Genomic DNA, 25,295 nt, shown 5'->3' on the forward strand with positions numbered 1-25,295 from the left:
TGTAATAATATTCAAAAGTCCACCGTCACCAAATGGTTTTATCTGATAATTTATTAAAACAATGTAAAATACTGTAATCAGTAGATTCATCATTTAAGAATACATTATTGAACACTGATTCAAAGCACTCTGGCCTCTATTTATCAAGCTGTAAAGCAAATACGCTGGAATTCCGCAGCGTATTTGTGGCGAGCCTGATTCGCCGTAGTTATCAAACCCTATAGATCGGCAAAAGTAGAATATAGTAACATAACATACGATCCGCTGGTCTCAGTCAGACACAGATCGATGGTTACGTCACTACAGATGTTCCGAACGCAAGTTCGGCACAATCTGACTACTTTTGGAAGTTATCAAAGAACTAGCAGGTACGCTCGCCACTATTCCGGGCCAGCGTACATGGTTTTCATTCCGCCGCCCTGGAGGCGGCGGATGCCATAGGAATCAATGGGAGTCTGACAGCAGCGAAAGCTCATGTTCGCTGCTGCCCGATATCCCATTGATTGCTATGGAAACGTCTACACCTAACACCCTAACATGTACCCCGAGTCTAAACACCCCTAATCTGCCCCCCCTAGACCACCGCCACATACATTATACTTATTAACCCCTAAACCGCCGCTCCCGGACCCTGCCACAACTAAATAAAGTGTTTAACCCCTAAACCGCCGCTCCCGGACCCTGCCGCCAACTACATTAAATTTATTAACCCCTAATCTGCCCCCCTACACTGCCGCCACCTACATTATATTTATTAACCCCTAATCTGCCACCCCCAACATCTTTGGCCTTAGTAGTGAGAATCATCAAAATCTTTAAAAGGCAGTGATAAATTTATTAGTACAATGTTAAACACATAAAAAAAGCTGATCAGCGGGGCGTGTCCAAGCAGCGGCTCCGTGCAGTCACATTTTTCTGTGCTCTGGGAGAGTGGGTTATAAGCCGCTAAATATTAACTCACAAGTACGGCATCTGCTAACCAATTGATCAGTACACAATTTAATACAACTAGCTTTAGCTGTACATATGACCCCAGAGCTGGAAACGGACAATTGAGGCCTGTAACAGCGGCGATCTCGCAGGCAACGTTCCCCCCCCCTGGTGACTGACCAGGGGTGAACATCCAGAGCCGAACTCAGGATAAACACATCTTAACATTTTGCTCCTTCATCAACATTACTCTCACTCATTTGTTTTTCCCCTCTTCCTTACCTTTTTGGCGGAGCCTGCCTGTTATATACTTCAAACCTCTGGAAAAGAAAATGGCGGCCTCCATAACAGATACGGAGAGCGACAGCACTCTCACACTGCTAGACCGCACTCTGCTTAAAATAGAAGTACTATTCTAGAAATTAATAGACAAGGCCCCGTCAAAGCAAGACCTTCTCTCTCTCATGCAGAAAGCTCCACCTTCTATCTCGGGGCAACCATCACCTTTGCAACCAAAGAACCCGGAGTGCGACTTACCTTTTGGGCCCAAGAGGACCGCAGAACTCAGTGGACAGTTGACAGAGGAACTTGATCGATCTGATCCCCTAAGCACGATTACCCTCAAGCCTATAATGCGGCACGGGGAAAGCGAGTTTGTGGTGACCGCCTAAGAAGAAAAACTCATGGACAAACTTATATGTTCCCCACCGAACATCCCGGACTATAAACACTCTGCCCTCTACTCTTGTGGGATACCGGCACAACATACATTGCCGATCCGAGTAACAAAGATTGAGCAGACCCGTGGCAGCATCAAGGTAGTACGGGGCTATACTTCTAACGCACGGTACTCATGGAACTCTCCCGACATAACAAGAAAGCTGAATTTACTCACTCCAAGAGAGTATATGAATGTGCTCAGACCCCCACAGGAATTGCAGGTCCCTATGAAGAAACGGAACATTATCCCAGCGGCATTTGACACTTCATGGCAGATGAGGGTGTCAGATATGCTTATAAGTAAAATTCAATATATTAAAATCATATACCCGACTTAAACAAGTCCTGGGGGTTGTGTAGGTAGAGTGTCTAACTGTCAACCGTTAACATTTGAAAAAGTAGATGTATTATACAGTTCTCTTTAGATTTTATCTGTACGCTAAGTTTTCTTTCTTTTTTGTTAAAGTAAATTCATAAGGTTCGTTATGCCTAGATGTAGATAGACTGGCAGACAACCAGGTAGAGCTCCCACGCAATACTGTCCTTAACATGTGACTCACACTAGCATTGCATTGTTGGAGATAGTGCCTTATAATCCTTATAATGCTTCCTATAGCAGGACACTTCCTGGCACTTGTGTTATCCCAAATGTATATATTTCTATAAATAGTAATCCCACGGCATTACTGTCATACAGCTATGAGGAATTGTATTACATTTCTAGTAGAGCTCAGCTCCGGCTCGTTTAACACCTGCATGTACACCGGGAGAGAGGGTAGTAACTCATCTCACCCCTAAAGGTAACAATAAGCTCATATTTGTAGAGTTGAAGATGTGCCTGCAATTCATATCATATAATTGAGTTCTGGTTGTCCACAACAGTTTTTGTTATGTTTGTTATTTTTGTCTTAGATATTTGTAGGTTTCCCCCAAAATTCTTGATTCTGAGTCTCCCTTTCTTTGAGATCCAAAAGTGGTCTCTCATACTGGGGTATAAAAGAGAGTTTGACATATACAGCCCACACGTCCTGCCTATGAGATCAAGCAATATTCTTAAATCATTGGAAAGACTTTCCCTCATTCATAGTTTATCACCTAGCCCATCAGATATGTATTTGCCATTTTTTTTAGTTTTTTTTTTAAATGTAAAATATAGTCTTATAATAATTATGATCTACGGGACGTGTGGGGATACAGCAAAGGAGTTTGATTGTACAATTTAATCAGTAACATGCAATGACTGTTTATGTACCTACAATGTGTTAATATTGATGATTTCTTACCTGCTGTAACACATTGATTTCTCTAATAAAGCTCTTTGAAAATTAAAAAAAAAAAAAAAAAAAGCTGATCAGCATGTAAAAAAAAATTATAAAATAATAACAATGTAACAAACAGTAGCTTGATACAATTAGAACAATTAAAACAAATAACAGTGTAGCATAAGAAATAAAAATACAATCAAAACAAAATGACCCTGAAACTAATGTTGAATCCAAACGGTGAAGTCCGGAAAAGGAGTATTAAGAAATCGACATCCACAGCTGATTCCTTAAGAGGCAAAATGGAGCTGGAATGACAAACGGATCCAAATCAAACACAAGCAGAGAACCAAAATTAAGGTGTTCAATTTTACTTACACCATATCATGGTCTCTGCAGTGACGATAAATCCTCTTTTCAAGCTGCAGCGGAGCCGGATAAACCTTTGATGCGAATACCGGTATTTTGATGAGTTACTCCGCTCAGGTTCAAGACAGCACAGAAGCCGGTCTGTGATAGTTGTGTGACGTAATGTCAGGTAACGTGTAGTGGCTTGTGTTTGATTTGGATCCGTTGGTCGTTCCAGCTCCATTTTGCCTCTTAAGGAATCAGCTGTGGATGTCGATTTCTTAATACTCCTTTTCCGGACTTCACTGTTTGGATTCAACATTAGTTTCAGGGTCATTTTGTTTTGATTGTATTTTTATTTCTTATGCTACACTGTTATTTGTTTTAATTGTTCTAATTGTATCAAGCTACTGTTTGTTACATTGTTCTTATTTTATTACTTTTTTTCACATGCTGATCAGCTTTTTTATATGTTAAAAATTGTACTAATAAATTTATCACTGCCTTTTAAAGATTTTGCTGATTCTCACTACTAAGGCCAAAGACTTTAAACTTTATGTATCTTGACCTGTTTCATAGTATATCCAATCACTAATTTTAGCGGCATTTGCTGCAGCGCCAAGGTTTTTGAGAATTTTGATCTATTTTTGGGACAAGTTTTTTAAATATATTCTTTTGGTTTTGCTGTGGAGATAGGGGTATCTCCGTTTTTTCCCTTGGTTTATTGGTGTTTTTTAACTTATTCCAGCGCAGGGTAACACTTCCCTTTTTTTATCAGTTTATATTACCATCTCAAGGTGTTTACTGTCCCTTTAAAATGTACTAACTGTAAAATAATCAATTAACTGTTACAGTTAAAAAAAATCAGATTAACAGTATGATTTTATGGGAAATTATATTTTCTTTCATTATAGATAAAATAATTATCTTTAGTTGTTTTTAGCAAATCTTTGTAAAATTTTATAAAAAAACAGCAATGGTGGGAGTGCAAAATGTATCCTCGCCTGTGTGACCAAAAATCCTAGAACCGACCCCGAACTTCCAACACTAGTAAGCAAAAGACAGCAGACAAAGTGCAGTCTTCATGGGACATTATTGGTCTCTAAACCAAATCTTTGCTGTCTAAATATTTAAGCCAAAAAATACAAAAATGTCACAGTGGTAGACTGGAAAAACGCCTTGTTTGCAACTTCAGTTTGTATGCGGAAAAAGTACCATGAGAGGATAACACCACAATGTGTAAAACCTAAATATAAATATATGGTGCATGAAATAGTCAGGTTTGGGGATGTGTTGCCTATTCTGAAAATCAGTTACTTACCCACTGTCAACTACACTTTGACCAAAGAAAAGTACCACTCTATTTTGCAGCAGCATGCATAAAGTGATACTGAACCCAATTTTATTCTTTCATGATTCAGATAGAGCATTGTGATTTAAAACAAGTTTCAAATGTACTCCTAAATGTAGCCACCAATCAGCAAGCGCTACCCAGGTGCTGAACTAAAGATGGGCTGGCTCGTAAGTTTGTAATCTTGTAAGCTGCTTTTTCAAATAAAGATACCAAGAGAACGAATACAATTTGATAATAGGAGTAAATTAGAAACTTGCTTAAAATTGCATGCTCTATCTGAATCATGAAATAAAAAATTGGGTTCAGTATCCCTTTAAGGCCTATTTTTAGTTAAAATAACTGAATATAAATGAGCTCTGCTTGGAATGATATTAAAAGGATTCTAAGACTCTTCCAAACATCCATACTAATCAACAAAGGATTATACGGTAAATCTTCTGAAAGGGAAAATTTGGGTTAGGTATCCCTTTAAGGCTTAGTTGTAATGAAAAGGATTTTATACAAAATTGTATTACTCAATGTCAGAGTTAGAGCAGTCATTAAGGCAAATTATGATCAAACATTGTGAACTTTTTATTTTCAGTACATACTACTTTAATTAGTAGGAAATTACGTATTTAGATTGAGATATACAGTATTTTAAAATATATATATATATATATATATATATATATATATATATATATATATATATATATATATATATATATATATATATATATGAGAGAGAGAGAGAGAGAGAGAGAGAGAAAAGAGAAAGAGAGGAGAGAGAAGAAGAAGAGAAAGATAGTAGACAGAAGAAAGAGAGAGAGAAGGATGTCACCTGAATGGCCAACATGTATCATGGACCATAATTAGTTTTTAGAAAAAGCCTAAAATGTGGATAAACCTTAGCAAAGCCAGATATTAAAATAACAGGTGAACGAGCCCAGTCTAAGAATTCTTTCAGTTTGTTTATAAAAACAAAATTTATGCTTACCTGATAAAATTCTTTCTTTCTTTCCGGACACGGAGAGTCCACAATGTCATTCCAATTACTAGTGGGATATTCAACTACTTACCAGCAGAAGGAGGCAAAGAGCACCCAAGCAAAGCTGTTAAGTGTAACTGCCTTACCCATAACCCCCAGTCATTCAGCCGACGGAAATAGAAAAGGAAGAAACACAAGGGTGAAAAAGGTGCCTAAGGTTTACTCAAAAAACTGCCAAATTATAATTAAAAAAGAGGGCGGGGTCGTGGACTCTCCATGTCCGGAAAGAAAGAAATTTATCAGGTAGGCATAAATGTTGTTTTCTTTCCTATGACATGGAGAGTCCACAACGTCATTCCAATTACTAGTGGGAACCAACACCCAAGCTAGAGGATACGGAATGAATAGGGAGGGAGAAAAAAGGCAAGAGAACCTAAACTTTAGAGCCCACACAACATCCAAGTTATGCAATAGACGTTCCTTGTGAAAAGAAGGATTAGGACAAAAAGAAGGAACAACAATTTCCTGATTAATGTTTCGATCCAATACCACCTTAGGGAGAAACCCCAATTTAGTACGAAGGACTGCCTTATCAGCATGAAAATTAAGGTAGGGGGAATCACACTGCAGAGCTGAAAGCTCAGACACTCTGCGAGTGGAAGAAATGGCAACAAGAAACAAAACTTTCCAGGATAAAAGTTTTATATCAACAACATGCATTGGCTCAAACGGAGCCTGCTTTAAAACTTTAAGAACTAAATTAAGGCTCCAAGGGGGAGCAACAGGTTTAAACAAAGGCCTGATGCTAACCAGGGCCTGTACAAAGGCTTGACCATCTGGTAGGTCTGCCAGATATTTGTGCAAAAGGATAGATAACGCAGAAATCTGACCCTTTAGAGAACTGACCGATAAACCCTTATCCATCCTGACGAAAAGACAAAATCCGTGGAATCCTCACCCAGCTCCAGGAGAATCCCTTAGATTCACACCAAAACAGATATTTACGCCATATCTTATGGTAAATCTTGCGAGTAGCCGGTTTTCGAGCCTGAATCATAGTTTCAATGACCGCCTAAAAAAAAACCATTTAGACAGAACTAGGCGTTCAATCTCCAAGCAGTTAGCTTCAGAGAATCTAGCTTTGGATGGAGGAAAGGACCCTGAAGTTGAAAGGTCTTTCCTCTGAGGTAACCTCCAAGGAGGTAGATATGAAATCCTTACTAGATCCGCGAACCAGATCCTGCGAGGCCATGCAACAGCTATTAGTATCACTGATGCTCTCTCCTATTTTATACGAGCAATGACTTGTGGAAGGACAGCAAACAGAGGAAACAGATAAGCCAGAGAAAACCTCCAAGGAACCGCTAAAATATCTATCAGAACGGCCTGAGGATCTCTTGACCTTGAACCGTACTTTGGAACTTTGGCGTTTTGGCGGGACGCCATCAGATCCAACTCTAGAACCCTCAACTCGAGGGATATCTGAGAGAACACTTCCGGATGGAGAGCTCACTCCCCAGGATTAAAGGTCTGTCTGCTCAGAAAATCTACTTATCAGTTGTCTACTCCTTAGATGTGGATGGCAGATAGAAGACAATTGCGGGCTTCCGCCCCCTGTAGAATGCGAGTCACCTCCTTCATGGCTAAGGAACTCCGAGTCCCTCCCTGGTGGTTGATGTAAGCCACTGAGGTGATGTTGTCCTACTGGAATCTTATAAACCAGACCAACGACAGTTGAGGCCAAGCTGATAGGGCATTGAAGATAGCTCTCAACTCTAATATGTTTATGGAAAGAGAGGACTCTTCCCAAGACCACAGGCCCTGAGCATTTAGAGGGCTCCAAACAGCTCCCCGAGATAGATGTTCCTGTGACACCCACCATGAGAGAGAGTCTCTTGTTAGAGGGTTCAGTTTTATCCTCTGAGATAAATTTGAATGATCTCCGTTCCATTGACGGAGTATAGAAAGTTGCAGTAATCGTAGATGGAACTGAGCAAAAGGAATGATGTCCATGGATGCCACCATCAGACCAAGCACCTCCATGCATTGAGCCACAGATGGACGAAAGGCAGACTGGAGAGAAAGGCAGGAAGGAAGAATTTTGTTTTCTGACTTACGTCAGGAAAATCTTCATGGACATTCACCTTCCACCCATGGGAACGTAGAAAAGACAACAGCATTTCTGTATGAGATTTGGCTAGTTGAAAAGATGACGCCTGAACCAAGATGTCGTCTAGATAAGCCACCACAGCAATTTCCTGGGATCTGATCACAGCCAATAGCGCCCCCAGAACCTTTGTGAATATTCTGGGAGCAGTGGCCAGAACAAATGGAAATGCAACAAATCGGAAGTGCTTGTCCAGAAAGGCAAACCTCAGATACTGATGGTGTTCCCTGTGAATGGGAACATGAAGGTATGAGTCCTTCAGGTCTATGGTCGTCATAAACTGACCTTCCTGTACCAAAGGAAGAATGGAACGAATAGTTTCCATCTTGAAGGACGGAACCCTGAGGAATTTGTTGAGACACTTGAGGTCTAGAATGGGCCGAAAAAAGTTCCCTCCTTTTTGGGAACCACAAATAGATTTGAATAGAATCCTAGACCCTGATCTGTTAGAGGGACAGGAACAATAACTCCCAGAGAGTATAGGTATTTTACACAGTTTAAGAAGGCCTCCTTCTTTATTTGGTTTGATGATAGTCTTGACAGGAGAAATCTGGAGGGCAAGACTTGAATCCGATTCTGTAACCCTGGGATACAATGTCCACCGCCCAAGGGTCTGGGACATCGCATATCCAGGCTTGACGAAAAAGAGAAAGCCTGCCCCCCACCTGATCCACACTGGAATTGGGGGCGGAACCTTCATGCTGATTTAGAGTCAGCAGAAGGCTTCTTGTTTTGTTTTCCCTTGTTCAAGGGCTGGTTGGATTTCCAAGAGGATCTGGGCTGATCTGGTTTTGAAGAGGAAGAGGAGGATTTTTGTCCCTTAAAGATACAAAAGAAATGGAAATTAGAATTCTGACGACTTCTAGGTCTATTCTTCTTCTCCTAAGCAAGGAAAGATCCCTTTCCACCTGTAATCTCTGAAATGATCTCCGCCAGACCAGTTCCAAACAGAGTCTTTCCCTTGTAAGGTAAAGCCAAAAGCTTGGCCATAGAAGATAGATCGGATGACCAAGGTTTTAACCAGAGCCCTGCAAGCTAGTACCGTGAAGCTAGACATCTTAGCTCCCAGACAAATTATCTGCATATTGGCATCACAGATAAAAGTATTGGCCAATTTGAGAGCTTTGATCCTATCTTAGATCTCCTCTACTGTAGTTTCCTCTGTAATAAGATCAGACAATGCATCGCACTAATAAGATGCAGCTCCAACCCTTGATGGATGTACATATTTTTAAGTAAGCCTCTAGCTTCTTGTCCATTGGGTCTTTAAAAGAGCAACTATCCTCTATAGGAATGGTAGTTGTCTTAGCAAGAGTAGAAATAGCTTATTCTACTTTAGGAACAGTGTGCCCTGAGTCACAAATAGAGTCAGCAACAGGAAACACCTTCTTAAAAACAGGGGAAAGGGGAAAAGGAACCCCTGGCTTATCCCATTCCTGAGCAATAATTTCAGACATCTTCCTTGGGACAGGAAAAAACTCCTCAGAAGATGGGGAATCATAAACTCTATTGAATTTAGAAGACTTTGTGGGGTTGACAGCAACCGAAGGTTCAGAGTCGTCTAAAGTAGCAATAACCTCCTTTAATAGTAACCGGAGGTGTTCTAGCTTAAATCTAAAATTAACCTCTTCAGATTCTGAAGATTTTTCTGCTAAAGTGTCAGAGTCTGAGATCTCACCTTCAGAAGCTACTGAAGTATGCTCCTCATCAGACATCTGAGAAAGATTGGCTAATGAAGTCCTAGAGTCAGAAGTCTTAGTATCAGGCAAATGTTTAGATTTTCTCTTACGCTTACCCGATGAAGGGAAAGCTGCCAAAGCTGCTGTTCCTGTTCTAAGTCCATGGCTAAGAAGTAACAATTCCCACCAGTAAATGCAACCAAATAAAATAAAATAAAATACAGGTGGCCCTCGTTTTACAACGTTCAATTTACACCGTTTCAGAATAACAACCTTTTTTTCCAGTCATGTGACTGCTATTGAAAAGCATTGAGAAGCAGTGCATTTATTAAAATAGCCAGTAGGCGGAGCTGTCCGCTTGTGTTGTAGCAAAGCCAAGCAAGCTGAAATTAATCAGTTTAACCAGATCTGAGCAATCGAACAGATTTTAAAGGAACAAGATCTTGCTGTCTATAAATCAGTCCAGATTGGAATGCATAGAAAGAACTGTTTGCAGAAAAATGCAAGTGAAGTCTGTGTTGTGTGATTATTTTATTAGGTTTATAATGCTGTTTAGCAAATGTGTTTGTTCATTTAACTTAGTTTAATTATATATTCTGTGTTGTGTGATTATTTTATTAGGTTTATAATGCTGTCTAGCATTTAAAGTCTTCATTTCAAAGCTTTAAAAATAATGTATTAGGGGTTACTTATGACAATTTTGAGAGGGGCCTGGAACCTATCTCCCTCACTTCCCATTGACTTGCATTATAAACTGGGTTTCAATTTACAACGGTTTCGATTTACAACCATTCCTTCTGGAACCTAACCCCGGCGTAAAGTGAGGGCTACCTGTATATTAAATTTTATTATTGAACATATGAGGAAAAAAACGTTTAGACAACAAAATCCCTCAAATTGCCTGAGGTTTCTACCGCCAAAAGCAATACCCCACTAGGAATAGAAACCAGACTCCTTGAGGAGACTTTGCTCAGGAACGGTACGGGTAGAATTGCTGAATTTCTCCTGCGTAGCAACTGAGGTCGCAACCAGAAGTGCGGGTGTCACGTGACTGGGATTTAAGTAAAGTGCGCAACATTTATCTGCATAGAAAATAACACGGACTAAAAACGGCTTTACCGTTTCCATGTTCCAGGGCTGCCACAAGTAAATATAATCCCAATAAGCCCTAAACAGTCCAAAGCCTTGCACACTGCCCTCTATAAATAATAAAGGTTATCCCTTACTATTAAATATCTCACATCCCAACCAATTGAGAGAACTCTGTCCCTCAAGTCTCATACAGCATAAATATGAAATAAACTATTTCCATACATCATGTGCCAAAAAATTGTCCCCATATGAATCCTCTATTAAATAAGGATTATTATGTGATTTATATAAAAAAGGGATCTGGAAAGGAGGGTTAACTTTATAAGTGCTGCTGTCCTTCTGTACCTAGAAGGCAAAATGCACTTACCTTAGACCCTACTGCATAATAGATGCTGATCCTCAAGGTGTGGCAGGCACTACGCTCCCTGTCATGGACCTGTAGGAAAAGAAAGAACAGAGTAACTAACTCTGGCTTTCCACAAATGGGTAGCAAAGTGTTAAAAGTAAAGCAAAGACTTCCTCGCCGCTTTTAAACTACTAAAAGCCCCACTACTCTTACTCAAGAGATTGACGTGGACACAGCTAGACCCCAATCCTTGCTTGCAGGGAAAAGTACCCATAAAAGGATTAAATTTCTTCAGACACCAACTTTGCACAACCTCCATTGACAGAGGCAAAGAGAATGAATGGGGGTTATGGGTAAGGCAGTTACACTTAACAGCTTTGCTGGGGTGCTCTTTGCCTCCTCCTGCTGGCCAGGAGTTGAATATCCCACTAGTAATTGGAATGACGTTGTGGACTCTCCATGTCATAGGAAAGAAAGCTAAATTTACATTCTCAGCAGTTTATCTCAATATGTAATGTTCTGTATGTGAAGCAGAAACACCCGTATTACAATTTAATGCTAAAACCCCGCAAAGATTTTTCATGATTTCTCTCCATGCTGGTGAGCTTTAAATCACTAAACCAGCCCTATGTGTGAGGAGTAGTTCCTAGATTCAGTGTTTTCAGGATTTCTCTGTGTCCCTATTCTGTACCATGGAACTAATATAGATGTGTAATGCATTATGCCCTCTGTAAGCCTTTTATAATAATTTATAGATGTATACTTTCATACCTCTCCATTCACCCATTTGAACTGTCCAGAGCCGAGCTTCAAATTCATAGAGACATTTCCTCTGTAGCTTGAGCCATCAGACCATTCCTGAAATCCCAGTGTTTCGTTTGAGTCTGTCTGAATTGTTGATTCCTCTAAGTTTAACTCTGTAACTGGTTCCTGAAAATGTTGTTTACTTTCTTGTTCTTCAAAGTTAGTCTTTCTCTCTAGTTTCACCTCAGCATATCTTAAGTCAGAGTCTTCCTGGCTCTCTTCTGTACCAAGGTCATTTTGTGATGATGTGGTGTGGACTTCTGACATGTTTATTCTTCCTGATGGGAGGAGTAACGCTCAGTGATTATTAAGTTCAGCAAAATGTTTTAAATGGCATCAGTCTTTGGGTTGCCAGTATTGTAAAATGGGACTATTTGTATCCTCCCATTGTACTAACAATGCATTTGTGTTTGTTTGTAAGTATGTATATGTATCAGGCACACACGTTATTTATATACACACACACATATTTGTGTTTTATTATAACAGCAAATGTGATCATATGCATTAAATTTTCTTGTGCACTATAAAGTTCATATACCGTATACAGCAGAAGTGAGTACAACCCTGTGCAATATCACTTGAAGGGACAGTCTACACCAGAATTGTTATTGTTTTAAAAGATAGATAATCCCTTTATTACCCATTCCCCAGTTTTGCATAACCAACACAGTTATATTAATATACTTTTTACCTCTGTGATTACCTTGTATCTAAGCATCTTCTGGTAGCCCCCTGATAACATGACTTTTTTATTTATTATCTATTGACTTGCATTTTAGCCAATTAGTGCTGTGTTGTGCTGTCTCTTAAATAATTTAATGGACATGAACACAATGTTATCTACATGGCCCACATGAACTAGCAGTATCCTGTTGTTAAAAGCTAATAAAAAAAACACATGTGATAAGAAGCTGTCTGTAGTGGCTTAGAAACAGGCAGAAATTTAGAGGTTTAAATGTTATAAAGTATATTAATATATCAATGTTGGTTGTGCAAAGCTGGGGAATAGGTAATAAAGGGATTATGTATCTTTTTAAACTATACAAATTCTGGTGTTGACTGTCCCTTTAAAGTGAAGGTAATCTTTGATGAATGAAAGCTCGGTTTTTAAAAATTCTATTAAAAACAGGGACACTTTCATTCATCAAAGTTTAGAAAGCAGCTGTTTTGTTTAAAAACTTACCTTTGTTCTTTTCACAGCCAGAGCAGCTTCCCCCACCCGGAGATCCTCTCTTTACAGGTCAGCCATGACTAATACGGCTTCCTTCAATCACGACTTTCCCCCCGGGGAGTCATTGCCTGAGGCCATGCCGTGATTGGAGTAAGCCGGATTAGTCATTGCTGACGTGTGAAGAGAGGATCTCCGTGTGGGGGAAGCTGCTCTGGCTGCGAAAAGAAGAAAGGTACATTTTTAAACAAAACGTCTGCTTTCTAAACTTTGATGAATGAAAGTGCCCATGTTTTTAATAGTATTTTTAAAAAACGGGCTTTCATTCACCAAAGTTTACCTCCACTTCTCAAATGATTTAAAATTGCATATCACCTCTCAATAACTGCATTAATTCTAAGTTGACAAGTAGAGTATTTCCTCTTATGAACGATAAAAAACAAATACTGAAAATATATTGAAAATACAGGCCCCAAAGTAATGGGAAACTATTGATAAGGACTGACTTTGTGTTAATCCAATTACCTGGAAACTGCCTTTTTTATTATCATTATATGTATAAGATATACAAGTCTCTCCTTTTCAGACACTATTATCTACATCTGAAGAGGAGACCGGCAAAGGCTTGAAAAATCCAGGATGTTCTGAATAAAAAAAAAACATACCAGGCCATTGACAGAGATCATAAACTCAAAATATTGGATTACAATTATAATAAAACCTTACAGAAGACTTTCAACATCAAAAAAGGAAACTGAGATCACTACTGGACAGCAAAATATAAAGTTAGACCTACAATAAAGAACAATAAGCCACTGGGTCTTGATACTATAACAGACCCCAATACAACCTCATCACAATCATCATCATCTATTGTAAATGTATCTACCTATCATCCACAGAAAACTATCTTTCTGCCCCAAAGAGGAATTTGACAAAATCAAGGAGAACTGAAGGATTATTTTAGAAGAATTACAAATTAAACTTTCATGATTCAGATAGACTAGAGCACGCAATTTTAAACAACTTTCTAATTTACTCCTATTATACATTTGTCTTCGTTCTCTTGGTATTTTTATTTGAAAAAGCAAGAATGTAAGCAAGGGAGCCGGACCATTTTTGGTTTAGTACCTGGGTAGCTCTTTCCGATTGGTGTCTAAATATAGCCACCAATTATCAAGCGCTAAACAGGTACTGAACCAAAAAAAGTTGCTTAAAATTGCATGCTCTATCTGAATCACAAAAGTTTAATTTTGACTAGACTATTCCTTTAATACTTCCAAATCTCCACAACATAGAAACTCCCCAAAACTTCAGACTGGACTACTCCACCAGGACTAGATAAAAACCTGGATCAAAACATTGAACATTTCTGCAAAAGGGCAAAATCTGATATACATAAAAAAGAACTAAAGGAAAATCAGAATAACCTCACTCCAATGGAAAAGAAAGCAATAAATACCCTGTCACCCACACACACACATATATTACCATTAAATCATCAGACAAGGAAGGAGTAGTTGTAATTATGAATACTGATAAATACATCAGGCAAGCAAACAGGCAACTTTTGGATGAAAATTATTACAAGAAATTCCCATCAGACCCCACTGGATTACAACAATACACAGATACAAATTATCAACAGCTTACTAAAACACATCTACGAACAACTCCTCACACTAATACCGGATTCTCCATCTCCAGGCAATTTGTACATGCCCAGGCCGTCCTATAATCTCTGGCATCAACACACAGACAACATATCAGGACTCATTGAACACATACTTAAGCCCCTAGTGCATGCTACAAAGAGCTTCCTACAGGACATCACTGACTTTCTCAATAAACTCAACAGCATCAACAAAATACCAATAAACTCAATTCTGGTCACGATGATGCCAGTGCCCTCTATACAAACAACCCCATGAAGATGGTTTATCAGCCTCTAAGAAAGTACTCTCCAAAAAGGAGACTACAGAGAATATGCCCAATACCACTATACTACAACTAGCAAAATTCATCCTCAAATATAACTTATTTAATGGAAAACACTTCCTACAAACCATGGGAACACTTATGGCCCCTTCAATATGCCATTCTTTTTATGGCTAATTTCCAATTTCTCAATCAACACCAAATAAACCAACTGTAACAAATAAAGGGGAATTTTAGTCATACATCATGACTGAAAGTCCCCTTAATTTGCTCCACTGGTAAATCCTAGTGTTTCACAAATGCTAGAATTTACTATCACTTTAACAAAGGATACCAAGAGAGCTAAGCAAAATTGATAATAGAAGCAAACTGGAACGTTGTTTAAAATGTCATACTCTATTTAAATCCATTTGTTTAATTTTACTGTCCTTTTAATGATAACTTTACATAGAAGGTACATGAAGAGGAGAGTCTACAAATAGCATTGCTCCAAGGGGCAGTTAAGAATTGTCCTTAAACATGGAGGGGGGGGGGCAAAAAGAAGGAAAATAAGAGGTGTCTAGTTAAAGGGACATTGAACACTAAATAAATGCTAGATAGAATGACGCATTTAAATTTTAAAGAAAAGATTTGTCTGAGAATAACATGTAGATGTATTTTTAAAGTTTCATTAGCTGTTTAAATATTGACAAAATAAGTGCAAAGTTTTAGTGGCTATAAAACAATGGGAGCTGCCATGTTGTAACCTAGGTTACCTTCTCTGCTGTGGCCAATTTAGGGACCGTTATAAATAGGTAACAAAAGTGTGTAACCAATGGCTGTGTGGAATATAACAGTGGTCTACACTTCCATTTCTATCTGAAAAGCTCACAATTTTATAATGGAATAACAGGAAAGGGAGACAAAATAAAGAATGAAAGTATATTGCAGAGTTTTATATATATATATATATATATATATATATATATATATATATATATATATATATATATATAGGCTTACCAGAAGTCCCACTTTTACTGGGATTGTCCCGGTTTGGAGGCACTGTCCCAGTGTCCCACCCAGTTGTTCATTCTGTCCCAATAGGGTTGCCACCTCCAGGTTTCAAATCATGTGTCCGGGTTTCAGACCACCTTAAACCCGGACACATTATTCAAAATGACTGGACTGTGGCTCTCCAGCATAGTTGGATGCTGGTACTTTGTTACATACAGCCCTGCTTAGCTTAACGTTCGTGTCCTTCAAAGTTTACATTTAGTAATACAGGCTGAGTGAGCAGCGTAGGTTTTTTTTAAATTTTGTAGTACTACTTGGTTTATTTTTCTAAGAATTTAACACCTTCTCCCCCCCGACCCCTGGTGACATTGCCGGTAATACACCTTTAGGGGAATCATATGGGTATGACCAGTGGCGTCACTAGGGGGGGGGCGGGCCGCACCCGGGTGACACCCTCCAGGGGGTGACACCAAAAAAAAAATTATTTTTTTTTTTTTTTTTTTTAATTTTATTGAAATTTAAAGAAATACAATGTTGAGATGCATAGATTTTTTTTTTATTAGAGGGGCTGGCATTTGTGAACATTGGTGGGACTGGGGAAGTTGTAGACACACAAATTTTTTGCCCCTTGAGCCAGTGCTGCAATTTCAACAAATAGTTTTCCCGGCTGCTTTTGCTTGTTTGTACTTTGCTTCTCGCAATTTCGCTATGAATGTTGTGGGCATGCCGTGGGGCTTGCAATGTTGCGCTGCTAGCCTAAACCTGCCTGCCTATCTGTGCTCACTGCTCAGTGACATGTGGAGCAGTGGAGTCACTCACTGCTGTGCTGTCTCTCTAAACGGGAACTGGCAAATCATGAGGGGGATACCTGGCACCTGACCGCATGACTGTTTGACACTGTCTTTAAAGTGAAGGAGCCACGTATGATGCCCACCAGACCATTACGGTTACGGTACACTAAGTGCACACTGAACAGGAGGGCGGGCGGGGGTCTGGGGGTGGGCAGAGTGCAGAGGTGATTGGCCATAAGAAGCGGTAGGCACGCGGCCCGGGGCTGTGCACTGACAGGCTTGGAACAGAGTCAGAGAGCAGAATTTTCATAGTTTGCACCTAAAACTTTTCTTTAGTGATTTATTTTTAGAGTGCTCTGTTTATCTTTCATTTGATGCTCTGCTTAGCCAGGGAGCAGCTCTAGGCATGCGCTTTATAATTAATGCAGTGTAGTTTACATATTTTGTAAGTGTGTGTCTGAGTTTTTGTGTGTGTGTGTCTGAGTGTGTTTCCGAGTGTTTGTGTGTGCATCTGGGTATGTTTTTAAATGTGTCTGAGTGTTTGTATGTGTGTGTGCCTGTGTTTTTGTGTGTGTCTGCTTTCTGGGGGGGGGGGTGACACCATAACTTACCGCACCGGGTGACACCAACCCTAGTGACGCCACTGGGTATGACTAGGAAGTACAGACAGGAAGGATTTTTGGCCTGGATCTTGCTTTACTTCATGCAGAATAGCATTTTGGCTATAATCTTCCTGCATTATGGTATAGAGTAGCCTCTTAAACAGCTTTAGCAGGTATGTGTTTCTTTTTTACTTTCATTCAATGTTGTATTTATGCCTTATCAGTATTTGGCTCTGTTCCTTAGACACATAAAACACATATTACACTGCAGATATTAAATTATGAAAGTGATAATTATGCTTGATGTTTGGCATTATTTAGAATCTGAGATTTAGATTATTGATTTATTTGCCATAACAACGTAATGGTGCCTTTTTCACTAGGGGGTGATGTTATGGTCTATTTAAACTGTGTGATTCACTTGTTTGACTGAGGAAGGGTAGAGTATCCACAAAACATTACACTCATAAAAGCTACCGCACCAGGTGGTCCCAGTTTCACCTCTAAAAATTATGGTAACTATATATATATATACACACACACACGATTTATCATTTTATATTACCATATCAAAGTGTTTAATGTCCCTTTAAGGTGGTATTTCAAAGATGTATGATGAAAAGCACAAACATTAAATAATGCGCACTATCTAAATAAAAATTACTTAGAAGAATAAAGCATAGTCATAATAATAATAGGGGCATTTTGAGGGACACTGCCCCAATGGCCCAGCCACCACTGCGTGCGAGTGAGTATTCAACATTTCATACGTAAATTGCACAAACAGTAAATTTAGTTCATTTTACAAGGAAGTTGGAATATGAAGTAAAATGTTAACTTATCGTCCATACAACTAAATAATGATTACAAATATTTAGAAACTGAACTCGTGGTAAAGATCGAATGAATAATCCGGGAGTAATAAAATAACAAAAATCATACAGGACTGTAATAAAGTTGATGAAACTGGTGCGTTTAGTCATTCATTTACTTAGAATTCAATTAAATAATTAACATGCAATATTTATTCATTCTTTGGGGGGGGGCACGGAAACATGGAATCATGAAAATAGACGTATAATATATTGTATCCCATAAAGAGCCACAAATACTTACAATAGACAGCTGCTTTTCTATCAGTGTCAAATTAGATAATTTCCCCAACATCGGTTTCTGCATTCAATTGGATGATTCCTCTGGTTTCCATGGATACCTGTAAATAAAACCCATTACGGTGACGTGTCACGTGACAGGAAGCTTCAGCCTTTTTCTTCTGTAGATGAGCGTCTTCGAGTCCATCTTTAAAAAGGGCGTAACAGACTGCTATAGTTTTACTGACATGATAATGGGATATTTGTACACGCTTCCCTTGTATAGTGCCCGCAGTTTATAATTATATTCTAGTTGGGAGAATTAATGTACTAATGTAAATTGTAGGATCTTTTCTTTTTACAAAGAAATAGAAAATTGTATTTTAAAGACGTAATTAAAGTGACTTTTTATGTAAACATTTATTTATGTTCTAGTTGTGATAAAAATTGCAAGGCGTTTAGAGGCAGGGTCCAGGATAGCAGAATATTATATACAGAGCTATGCTTTGTAGGGATAGTGATATTCATGTGCGTTTGTCAGACAGGAGCTTATTCCATTCCTGCTGATATTTAATTGCAGTGTATATTATTAAAATATATGTAAGCTTACTGTTATCAGTGCTGCCGTGAACTCTTGAAGTTTAATGCACACACACTAAATAACTATAGAAAAATGCACATGAAGGTGAGAATGAGAGACCATGTTGAAAACCCAGATAGATTGGTCACTTATTGCACTCCCAAGAAAAATATATAGTATCTCACAAAAGTGACTACACCCCTCACATTTTTGTAAATATTTTATTGTGACAACACTGAAGAAATAACACTTTGCTACAATGTAAAGTAGTGAGTATACAGCCTGTATAACTAAATTTGCTACCCCCCCCAAAATAACTCAACACACAGCCATTATTGTCTAAACCAGTGGCAACAAAAGTGAGTACACCCCTAAATGGAAATGTCCAAATTGGGCCCAAATTGTCAATATTTTGTGTGGCCACCATTATTTTCCAGCACTGACTTAACCCTCTTGGGCATAGAGTTCACCAGAGCTTCACATGTTGCCACTGGAGTCCTCTTCCACTCCTCCATGACAACATCACAGAGCTGGTGGATGTTAGAGACATTGCGCTCCCCCACCTTCTGTTTGAGGATGCCCTACAGATGCTCAATAGGGTTTAGGTCTGGGGACATGCTTGGCCAGTCCATTACCTTTACCCTCAGCTTCTTTAGCAAGGCAGTGGATGTCTTGGAGGTGTGTTTGGGGTCATTATCATGTTGGAATACTGCCCTGCGGCCCAGTCTCCAAAGGGAGGGGATCATGCTCTGCTTCAGTATGTCACAGTACATGTTGGCATTCATGGTTCCCTCAATGAACTGTAGCTCCCCAGTGCCGGCAGCACTCATGCAGGCCCAGACCATGACACTACCAACACCATGCTTGACTGTAAGCAAGACACACTTGTCTTTGTACTCCTCACCTGGTTGCCGCCACATACGCTTGACACCATCTGAAGCAAATAAGTTTATCTTGGTCTCATCGGACCACAGGCCATGGTTCCAGTAATCCATGTCCTTAGTCTGCTTGTCTTCAGCAAACTGCAGGCTTTCTTGTGCACTGACAGGACTACCTTTGAATATGAAGCTGAGCATGTGCACTCAACATCTTTGGTCAACCATGGCAAGGCCTGTTCTGAGTGAAAGCTGTCCTGTGAAACAGCTGTATGTTCTTGCCCACTATGCTGCAGCTCAGTTTCAGGGTCTTGGCAATCTTCTTATAGCCTAGGCCATCTTTATGTAGAGCAACAATTCATTTTTTTAGATCCTCAGAGAGTTCTTTGCCATGAGGTGTCATGTTGAACTTCCAGTGACCAGTATGAGAGAGTGTGAGATCGATAACACCAAATTTAACACACCTGCTCCCCATTCACACCTGAGACCTTGTAACACTAACGAGTCACATGGCACCGGGGAGGGAAAATGGCTAATTCAGCCCAATTTGGACATTTCCACTTAGGGGTGTACTCACTTTTGTTGCCAACGATTTAGACATTAATGGCTGTGTGTCTAGTTATTTTGAGGGGACATCAAATTTACACTTTATGTTTAAAAAACTACAAATCCCAAAGCTAATATTACAAAAAAATGTAAAATCACAGAAAAAAATAAACAAAGCTATCCAAAATAAAAATGTTAAACCTAAACTAATACCCCTATAAAATAAAAAATCCCTCCCAAATAAAAACACCCCCTAATCTATCAATAAACTACCATTAGCCCTTAAAAGGGCCTTTTGTAGGGCATTGTCCTAAAAATATCAGCTCTTTTACATGTAAAAATTACAAAGTACCCCCTAACAGTAAAACCCCCCACCCAACCAAAACCAAAAATAAAAAAACTACATCTAATAAAACCTAAGCTACCCATTGCCCCTAAAGGGGCATTTGTATGGGTATTGCCCTTTAAAGGGCATTCAGCTCTTTTACTGCCCTTAAAAGGGCAATCAGCTCTTTTACAGCTCAAAAAACTATAATATAAAAAAAAAAGCCACCCAAAAAAAAAAAAGCCTAAGACAAAGCCCCAAATAGGTACTCACCTTTCCTGAAGTCCGGCGGTGAAGGTCTTTTTCCAGGCGGCTCCATCATCTTCTATCTTCATCCAGAGCGAAGTCGGCGTTAAGGTGCAGAGCGGTCTTTCCCGATGCGCGGATCCAGAGCGGTGGTCCTCAGTGGTGGTCTTCAGCGGCGTGGAGGCTCCTCTTCATCCAATTACCGACATACACTGAAAATTGAATACAAGATACCGCATTCAATTTGGGGTACCTTGCATTCCTATTGGCTGAAATTTTGAAATCAGCCAATAGGATTAGAGCTACTGAAATCCTATTGGCTGTTCAAATCAGCCAATAAGATTTCAGTAGCTCTCACCCTTTTGGCTGATTTCAAAATTTCAGCCAGTTGGAATGCAAGGTACCCCAATAAATATGGTGTACCTTGCATTTAATCTTCAGTGTGCGGCGGACGATCACATGAAGAGGTGGCCTCCAGCCCCTTTGGACCGCCGCTGCTGAGGATCCATGCATCGGGTAAGCCACCTCCACTCCGTGCCGCCTTCACTCAGGATGAAGATAGAAAATGATGAAGCCTCCTGGACTTCAGGAACGGTGAGTACCTATTTGGGGGTTAGACTTAGGCTTTTTTTTTGGAGGTTTTTTATTTTTAAGATTAGGGATTTAATGGGCTTGTAAAAGAGCTGAATGCTCTTTTAAGGGCAGTAAAAGAGCTGAATGCCCTTTTAAGGGCATTGCCCATACAAATGCCCCTTTAGGGGCAATGGGTAGTTTAGGTTTTTTTAGTGTTAGGTTTTTTTATTTTGAGGTTTTACTGTTATGGGGGGACATAGTATTTTTTTAAATGTAAAAGAGCTGTTTAACTTAGGGCAATGCCCTAAAAAAGCCCCTTTTAACCCCTTAACGACATACGTTGTACAGGGTAAGTCTTGCACAAACTGGTCTTTAAAGACCAGCGATGTACCCTGTACGACGTTGGGGTTGAAAGCGGCTGGAAGAGATCCTGATCCGGTTATTGCAGTGATGCCTCCATATCGAGGCATCACTGCAATAACCTTTTCCCCCATCCGATCCGCGCACGTGTACGGGGGAGGCGGGCGGGCGCGTGCACTGGGACGGAGCGGGTGGGAACCATTACACTGGAACAGTTTGTGTAATTTTAGAGGGAGAGAGGGGGAATAAAAATGTTATGATATATAATCAAAGTGATCTGGGAGGGGGTGGGGGTTTAGTCTTTGTGGGGGGGAAGCTACACTACTGAAAAGTGGGGAAAAAATTAAAAAATATATATTTTTTTGTAAACTGGGTACTGGCAGACAGCTGCCAGTACCCAAGATGGCACCCAATAATGTAGAGGGGGAGGGTTAGAGATCTGTTTGGGGGGGGATCAGGGAGGTTTGGGGCTAAGGGGGATCCTACACAGCAGCATATGTATATATGCTAAAAAATAAATAAAAGATACCTTTTGTTTTAATACTGGCAGACTTTCTGCCAGTACTTAAGATGGCGGGGACAATTGTGGGGTGGGGGAGGGAAGAGAGCTGTTTGGGAGGGATCAGGGGGTCTGATGTGTCAGGTGGGAGGCTGATCTCTACACTAAAGCTAAAATTAACCCTGCAAGCTCCCTACAAGATCCCTAATTAACCCCTTCACTGCTAGACATAATACATGTGTGATGTGCAGCGGTATTTAGCAGCCTTCTAATTACCAAAAAGCATCTCCAAAGCCATATATGTCTGCTATTTCTGAACAAAGGAGATCCCAGAGAAGCATTTACAACCATTTGTGCCATAATTGCACAAGCTGTTTGTAAATAATTTCAGTGAGAAACCTAAAATTGCGAAAAAATTTAAGTTTTTTTTAAATTTGATCGCATTTGGCGGTGAAATGGTGGCTTAAATATACCAAAATGGGCCTAGATCAATACTTTGGGTTGTCTACTACACCACACTAAAGCTAAAATTAACTCTACAAGCTCCCTACATGTTCCCTAATTAACCCCTTCATTGCTGGGCATAAAACATGTGTGGTGTGCAGTGGCATTTAGCAGCCTTCTAATTACCAAAAAGCAATGCCAAAGCCATATAAGTCTGCTTTTTCTGAACAAAGGGGATCCCAGAGAAGCATTTACAACCATTTATGCCATAATTGCATAAGTTGTTTGTAAATAATTTCTGTGAGAAACCTAAAGTTTGTGAAAAAATTTGTGAAAAAGTAATTCAGGTATTCCTGACAGATATCAGAGTTCCAATGTAAATAGCGCTCATTTTGAAAAAAAATTGGTTTTGAAATAGAAAAGTGCTTCTTGTATTTATTGCCCTATAACTTGCAAAAAAAGCAAAGAATGTGTAAACATTGGGTATTTCTAAACTCAGGACAAAATTTAGAAACTATTTAGCATGGGTGTTTTTTGGTGGTTGTAGATGTGTAACAGATTTTGGGGGTCAAAGTTAGAAAAAGTGTGTTTTTTTCATTTTTTCCTCATATTTTATAATTTTTTTTATAATAAATTATAAGATATGATGAAAATAATGGTATCTTTAGAAAGTCCATTTAGTGGCGAGAAAAACAGTATATAATATGTGTGGGTACAGTAAATGAATAAGAGGAAAATTACAGCTAAACACAGCAGAAATGTAAAAATATCCCTGGTCCTTAAGGGAAAGAAATTGAAAAATGGCCTTGGTCCTTAAGGGGTTAAGGTCTATTGGTAGTTTAGTTAGATTAGGGGGTGTTTTATTTTGGGCGGGGGGGGGGGATTATTTTCATAGGGATTAGGTTTAATTTTTTTTATTTTTGATAATATTGTTTATTTTTTTCTGTAATTTTAGACTTTTATTTTTTGTAATTTTAGATCATTTTTTTGTAATTTAATGTTATGTTTTATTTTTAAATTAATGTTAAGATTTTTTATTTTAATTGTAACTTAGTTTATGCAATTGGGGTTAATTTAGGGGGTGTTAGGTTAGGGGGCTTAGTAATTAATCTAGTTATTTACGTTGTGGGAGGTTGGCGGTTTAGGAGATAATAGGTTAATTAGCTTTATTGTGATGTGGGGGTTTGGCGGTTTAGGGGTTAATAGGTTAATTAGGTTTATTGCAATGTGTAGGTTGGCGGTTTAGGGGTTAATAGGTTAATTATGTTTATTGCAATGTGGGGGTTGGTGGTTTAGGAGTTAATAGTACAGTATAATTAGGTAGTTGGCTTTGCAGGGGTTGGCGGTTTAGGGGTTATTATTGTAATTTGTTTAGTTGGCATTGTGGGGTTTTGGCGGTTTAAGGGTTAGGTAGTTTCTGTTGTGGGGGTTAGGCGGTTTAAGGGTTAGGGTTTTTTGTTAATACTTTGTGCGGGCGGTTAGGGTTTGTTCTTAATACTTTGTGCGGGCGGTTAGTTTTTTTTTATTAATACGTCGTGCATGTTTGTTAATACTTTGCGTGGTTATTTATTTATTTTTTTAATATTTTGTGCGGGCGTTTTTTTTTTTTCTTAGTGCTGCTTTGTTTGGCTACGCTGCATCCAGGTGGATTTTGAAAATGGCAAGGTGGTGAAAAAATCCACCTGCTTCACTGCATCCAGGTGGATTATTTTGGCTGCGTGCACAGCCAACATTCTTTTGGGTGCCTCGCGCAGCCAACATCCCTTTGAGGATGCGTGCGCAACTGGCGACACCGATGGGCGCGTTACAAACGCAATTATAGTGTAGATATATCTATATATATATATATATATATATAAACACTATTTTTTACCAGAATGTACTGAGACTTGTAAATACTAAGATAGACTTGTACAGTTACCAAATTTCCACTGCTACAGTCTCATCTCTGGTAAATTGTGTTTCATAATTATGTTGCATTGTTTTGATTTTGAAAATGAGACATAAAGATCTGGGGCCCGATCCGATATGCAGCGTCGCCAGCAAAAGCCGGCGACGCCGAATTTTGCGCGGCTTTGGTATCCTATATACGGCGTAACCTAGAAGTTACGCTCATATATTTCTGCCTTCGCCCGTAGTTTTTTGTGCCATAGGCAGGTATACCAAACCCGCGCAGTTTGGTATCCAATATACAGCGTAAGGACTTACATGGCGAAAATGGAGAAATCTTACTCCATTTTCACCTTGCCACAAAATGTAGCCGTAGTAAGCCATACGCTGTCTATTGGAGCCCCGTAACTCCCTAAACTACCTGCCAAATAAAACCTAACACCTAACGCATGCGCAATGTCTATCTACCTGTCAACCGCGATCCCCCGCCGCAATCCCTAATAAAGTATTTAACCCCTAAACCGCCTCTCCCGGACCCCGCCGCCACCTACATTAAAAGTATAACCCCCTAATGTGATCCCCCTACACCGTCGCCAGCTACATTACATACCCCCTAATGTGAGCCCCTTACACCGCCGCCATCTACATTACCTACCCCCTAATGTGAGCCCCTTACACCGCCGCCATCTACATTAC

At 39.5% G+C, this 25,295-nt stretch overlaps 1 protein-coding gene across 1 annotated transcript in view; it reads right to left on the reverse strand.

The window, feature by feature from the left end:
* ANKMY1 (ankyrin repeat and MYND domain containing 1) overlaps positions 1-11,828 on the reverse strand; it is a gene marked incomplete at its 5' end in the record, with an annotated part of 176,442 nt that extends 164,614 nt beyond the window's left edge. Inside the window, one exon of the mRNA XM_053711515.1 lies at positions 11,640-11,828. Coding sequence (XP_053567490.1) covers positions 11,640-11,828 — 189 coding nt within the window. The remainder of the gene's footprint in view (positions 1-11,639) is intronic.
* Between the last annotated feature and the right edge of the window lie 13,467 nt (positions 11,829-25,295).

Source organism: Bombina bombina, chromosome 4 (genome assembly GCF_027579735.1).
Source record: "Bombina bombina isolate aBomBom1 chromosome 4, aBomBom1.pri, whole genome shotgun sequence".
NCBI classification, from domain to species: Eukaryota; Metazoa; Chordata; class Amphibia; order Anura; family Bombinatoridae; genus Bombina; species Bombina bombina.